The sequence below is a fragment of the Pteropus vampyrus genome, unplaced genomic scaffold (genome assembly GCF_000151845.1).
Source record: "Pteropus vampyrus isolate Shadow unplaced genomic scaffold, Pvam_2.0 Scaffold14, whole genome shotgun sequence".
Lineage (NCBI taxonomy): Eukaryota > Metazoa > Chordata > Mammalia > Chiroptera > Pteropodidae > Pteropus > Pteropus vampyrus.
Window position 1 is genome coordinate 11,602,049 of NW_011888795.1, and position 5,178 is coordinate 11,607,226.

General features: G+C 50.4%; 1 protein-coding gene across 1 annotated transcript; it reads right to left on the reverse strand.

Annotated features, from left to right (window-relative positions):
* Positions 1 to 473: 473 nt before the first annotated feature.
* On the reverse strand, positions 474 to 2,036 carry SOX2 (SRY-box 2). The gene has a single exon (XM_011382865.1). It carries the CDS (start codon positions 1,546 to 1,548, stop codon positions 586 to 588), a length of 963 nt encoding a protein of 320 aa, XP_011381167.1. The 5' UTR covers positions 1,549 to 2,036; the 3' UTR covers positions 474 to 585.
* Positions 2,037 to 5,178: the final 3,142 nt, after the last annotated feature.

A 5,178-nucleotide genomic window follows, 5' to 3' on the forward strand; every position in this document is an offset into this window, starting at 1 on the left:
ATTTCAGCTGCACAATCAAAATTCAGCAAGAAGCCTCTCCTTGAAAAATATTGGCAAATTCTCAGCTTATAAACAATGGACATTTTGATTGCCATGTTTATCTCGATAAATACTGTACAAAAGTTGCTTGCAAATATTAAAACATTTTTTTCGTCGCTTGGAGACTAGCTCTAAATATTATTGGTAAAGACTTTTGCAAACTTTCTGCAAAGCTCCTACCGTATCACTAGAACTTTTAAAAAGTTTTGCGTAGTTTTCTCTCCTCCAGATCTATACAAGGTCCATTCCCTCGCCCTCCCCACCCCCCCTTCCCCCGGTTTTTTCTCTGTACAAAAATAGTCCCCCAAAAAGAAGTCCTGGATCTCTCATAAAAGTTTTCTTGTCGGCATCGCGGCTTTTGCGTGAGTGTAGATGGGATTGTTGTTCTTTTCTTTGCAGATGTCATTTGCTGTGGGTGATGACTTTTTTGTTTGTTTTGAGCGTACCGGGTTTTTCTCCATGCTGCTTCTTTACTCTCCTCCTCCCATTTCCCTCATTTTTCTTTGAAAATCTCCCCCACCCCCACACCAGTTCACTGTCCGGCCCTCACATGTGCGAGAGGGGCAGTGTGCCGTTAATGGCCGTGCCGGGCACCGGGCCGCTCTGGTAGTGCTGGGACATGTGAAGTCTGCTAGGGGCGGCGGGCTCCGGCACCTCGGCGCCGGGGAGGTACATGCTGATCATGTCCCGGAGGTCCCCAGCCTGGCAGGGCGCCCTGGAGTGGGAGGAAGAGGTAACCACAGGGGGGCTGGAGCTGGCCTCGGACTTGACCACCGAGCCCATGGAACCAAGCGCCATGCCAGGGGTGCCCTGCTGCGAGTAGGACATGCTGTAGGTGGGCGAGCCGTTCATGTAGGTCTGCGAGCTGGTCATGGAGTTGTACTGAAGGGCACTCACATCGTAGCGGTGCATGGGCTGCATCTGCGCGGCGCCGTGCGCGTTGAGGCCCGGGTGCTGCGGGTAACCCAGCTGGTCCTGCATCATGCTGTAGCTGCCGTTGCTCCAGCCGTTCATGTGCGCGTAGCTGTCCATGCGCTGGTTCACGCCCGCGCCGAGGCCGGCGCCCACCCCGACCCCGCTCGCCATGCTGTTGCCGCCCGGGGCCAGCAGCCCGCCGGGCAGCGTGTACTTATCCTTCTTCATGAGCGTCTTGGTTTTCCGCCGGGGCCGGTATTTATAATCCGGGTGCTCCTTCATGTGCAGCGCTCGCAGCCGCTTGGCCTCGTCAATGAACGGCCGCTTCTCCGTCTCCGACAAAAGTTTCCACTCTGCGCCCAGGCGCTTGCTGATCTCCGAGTTGTGCATCTTGGGGTTCTCTTGGGCCATCTTGCGCCGCTGCCCGCGGGACCACACCATGAAGGCGTTCATGGGCCGCTTGACACGGTCGGGGCTGTTCTTCTGGTTGCCGCCAGCCGCCGCCGCAGTGGAGTTGCCGCCGCCGCCGCCGCCGCCCCCCGAAGTTTGCTGCGGGCCCGGCGGCTTCAGCTCCGTCTCCATCATGTTGTACATGCGGGCGCTGTGCGCGGGCCCGGCCCGCCGGCGGCCGCCGACCCTCGGCCCGGCCGGGACTCTGGGGGGCCCGCGGGCGGGGGGAGAGGAGGGGAGGCGGGAGGGGGTGTCGGGAGCGCAGGGCTCCGCGAGGAAAATCAGACGAAGAATAATTTGGGGGAAGAAAAGAGAGAGAGAGGCAAACTGGAATCAGGATCAAAAAAAGCGCTTCCCTCTTCTTCTGGCCGATCCTGCCGCCGCCGATGATTGTTATTATTATTTTTTTGGAAAGGCTTAAGCCTGGGGCTCAAACTTCTCTCCCTTTCTTTCTCTCTCCTCTTCTTTCTCTCAGTCCTAGTCTTAAAGAGGCAGCAAACTACTTTCCCCCTTTTGCAAACACTCTCTTCTCTGCCTTGACAACTCCTGATACTTTTTTGAACAAGTTAATAGACAACCATCCATGTGACGGGGGCTGTCAGGGAATAAATGGGTTTCCAGCGACCAATCAGAGCGCGTCGGCTCCTCCACTCGAGCCCAGCCTCGCAGCCGGGTTTTGCATGAAAGGGGGCGGGGCCTGCCGCGCCGCGGGCCGCGAGGGGGAGGCAGGGGGAGGAGGGGGAAGAAGGGAGGGGGAGGCGGCTCCCACAGCCAGCCTGCCAGCCACTGAGAAACCTTTGTATCCCCTCTCGCAGCAACAGGTCACACCACACGCCTTTTCGAAGGAAGTGGGTAAACAGCACTAAGACTGCAATTTTTTTTCTTCTTTAAACTTAATATTGATTTACTTTTTGGTGCGGGCTGCTGAAATGAGGCAGGGGCGCGAGAGGCCGCTAAGGTGTGGGGGTGGGGCAGGGCAGAGTGGGTGGTTCAGGGCGACTGTCCTACTAGTATTTCAGGAAACCGGCAGTGCTGGAGTTTGTGTGTCATTGTTCTCCGACTCCTCCGCACACTCCCCCCCCCCCAACTCCAGCCTCTCTAGTGCTTCTCCCTAGCTTCGCTCTTCCCTTTGCCCCTCTTTCTCCACAGGTGCCGACACTTGCTCTCCCACTTCTCACACTGTCCCGACAAGAAGCCAGGAGACGGAAAGCTCTGTCTTCAAAACCCTCCTTGCTTCCACGCAATTTGCTCTATTTAAAAAAAAATAAAAAAAAATCCTGCTCGGACTATGCGGCCGACTCTAGAGCGAGGCCGGGCAGGCCCTGGGTAAGCTGCAACCACGCTCTTCCCCGCCCAACTCAGCTCTCTGGCGCAGGAAACCACACCACAGCTTGTCCCCTTACCCCAGCCACATCTCCCACCAGTCTTTCTCCATTCAGTCGGTGCAAAAGGGGATGCTCGTCCTCTGGTCCTTTCTCCCCATTCTCCTGCTGAGCCTACCCCAAAAGAAGGACTTCAGTTGTCCAGGTTTCAAAAGGGAAATAGGGGAATGAAAGAATGCAACAGAAGGACGCTCAGAAGTGTAGGCTGTGGGGGAGCGTAAGCACAACTTCCTGGCATCCCACGGCACTGTATGGAGGTGGCATTTGGGCAGCACTCACAAACTCCCTCCCACGCAGAGTTCAGAGGACTTGAGCAGAACCAGCCTTGATATTCCCCCCAGTGACTTCGACCGTGGTGGCCGCATTGCCTGGGCCGCCCGGGTCCGGGGGCTTTGCTCCAAGGGGGCTCTAGGCCTGGGAGGAGGGGTGGTGCTCGCCAGGCACAGGTGCAGGCAGTGCCGGCAGGAAGAAGGCGCCCAGGACTGGGGAATGGGGGATCCCAGCAAGGCCAGGGCTGCAGGAGGATGAGATGAGGGCGGGGGTAGGGGCTCAGAAATCCTGCCCGCCCAGGACCCAAGAGGGTAATTTTAGCCGCTCTCCCATTGTCCAGACGTAAAGATTTCAATAGGTAGGAGCTCAATGCGGAGAGCAATGGCAGCACGTCCGTTACAAATAGGTAGTTTTGTTTCTCTTGTTGTCGCTACACGGAGTCAAACAAAGCCCCGTCTAAGTTTCCTTCCACTCTCTTGTTGGGATCTTTGTGGCTAAAATGCACTGGACTACAAAGGGTGGGGTGGGGGGGAATCCTGATGCCATTTCTTTTTTTTTTTTTTTATAAAAGGCTTAAACCTTCAGGGTTACTTATTTTCTTTCTTCTGTAACACTCTCTCCGCCCCTTCCTCCCCTGATCCACTCTCACTCACCCTAAGAAAATATACTGAATAGTATCTGTCGGCCACGTTTCATTTATTATCTTTACAGAACTTTGCATTGTTTTGTTCCTTACTAACCTCACAACTATAACCGTCATCAGCCCCACTCCAACTTCTTCAAACCCTGCCCTCCCAAGTTTTTCTGTTCCTGTCAAATTCAAGGTAAGTGTGCTCACTGGAAACCCAGAAAAGTTGAGAAAAAGAATCCGCAGATTTTTCTTAATAAATCATTATTTCCAATCACCCCACCACCCCCACCCCGCAGGTTCTTTTTCTCTTCAGTTAGGGTTTGTTTTAGTTCTTGAGAACCTGGGAAGGATGATCTTGGCCTTCTAGAAACACATAAATATAGGTTACTCTTCAAAATAAAGCAATGTCTTTTGTTTATTTGAGGTGTAATATTAAGGTATTCACGGACGTGGAGACTAGGAAAGAGAAAAGGTTGAGTGGATCTGGAGAAGGCCGCCACGGCTTTTCAGCGCGTCTTGGTTTTAGGGATGTGGCGGGTGCGCCCCCTACTGGTGGATTCGCTTTTCCACGACTACGGCTTTTACCTTTAAAAGGTGTTTGGAAAAAAAGAAAAAAAATGAGGGGGATGGGCAGAACTAATTACACGTAATCTAAACAAAAGAGAAGTTAACATATAATATAAGCTATGAAACCAAATTATAAGAATCACTTAATTTGCTTAACTTAGAAATATACATATATAACCTCGAGATAAGTGGGAGGTTAAACCATGGGGGGAAAATAGGTACAAATTATGAGATTCAACATATGAATGAATTATGATTGTCCAGACACCACGAAGGGTAGACCAAGCATTCACTTTATGATTGATTGTGTATCCACTGGTCTGCTCTTAGTAGCATTATTAAAAAAAAAAAAAAAAAGCTTATGGATAATTAAATTTGAAGAAAAAAACCCCAAGAGGCTGGTGTGGATAATGGTGGTATATATGTATTAAAATAAATGTTAATAACGGATGGTTAAAAAAGCAAATGTTTTTAACCTCTCTCTCTCTCTCTCTCTCTCTCTCTCTCTCTCTCTCTCTGTAGTAGTAAGAGGTACAAATTTTTCCTCAGGATAATATATAAAAGCTTTTACACATTCTCCGATGCATGTGTTTGTGTCTGAACTCTATAATAATTCATTTAAGAGATTAAAGGGGCTGGCTAGGTCTTTTGTTAATTGCTTTTATCATATAAATAAGCTATGGAAATACATTACAATTGTGTTATCATTGGTTGCATTTATTTACAGTTTTATTTTAATTAAGCCTGCTGTACTTATCAAGGCAATAAACTAACTGTGGCTGGCGTTTATGCATAATAATGTGCTATGAAAATAAGATTAAAGAAGATGGTGATAGCAGAAACAATTTTCTCATTAGATTTTTTAGAATATACACATTTAAAAAAATCAGATCATTGGCCACTCTATTTCAATCTAGCACCATC

Bases quoted from the DNA above. Each gene is read 5' to 3' on its own strand.
- SOX2 (XM_011382865.1), bottom strand. From the start codon at position 1,548: ATGTACAACATGATGGAGACGGAGCTGAAGCCGCCGGGCCCGCAGCAA.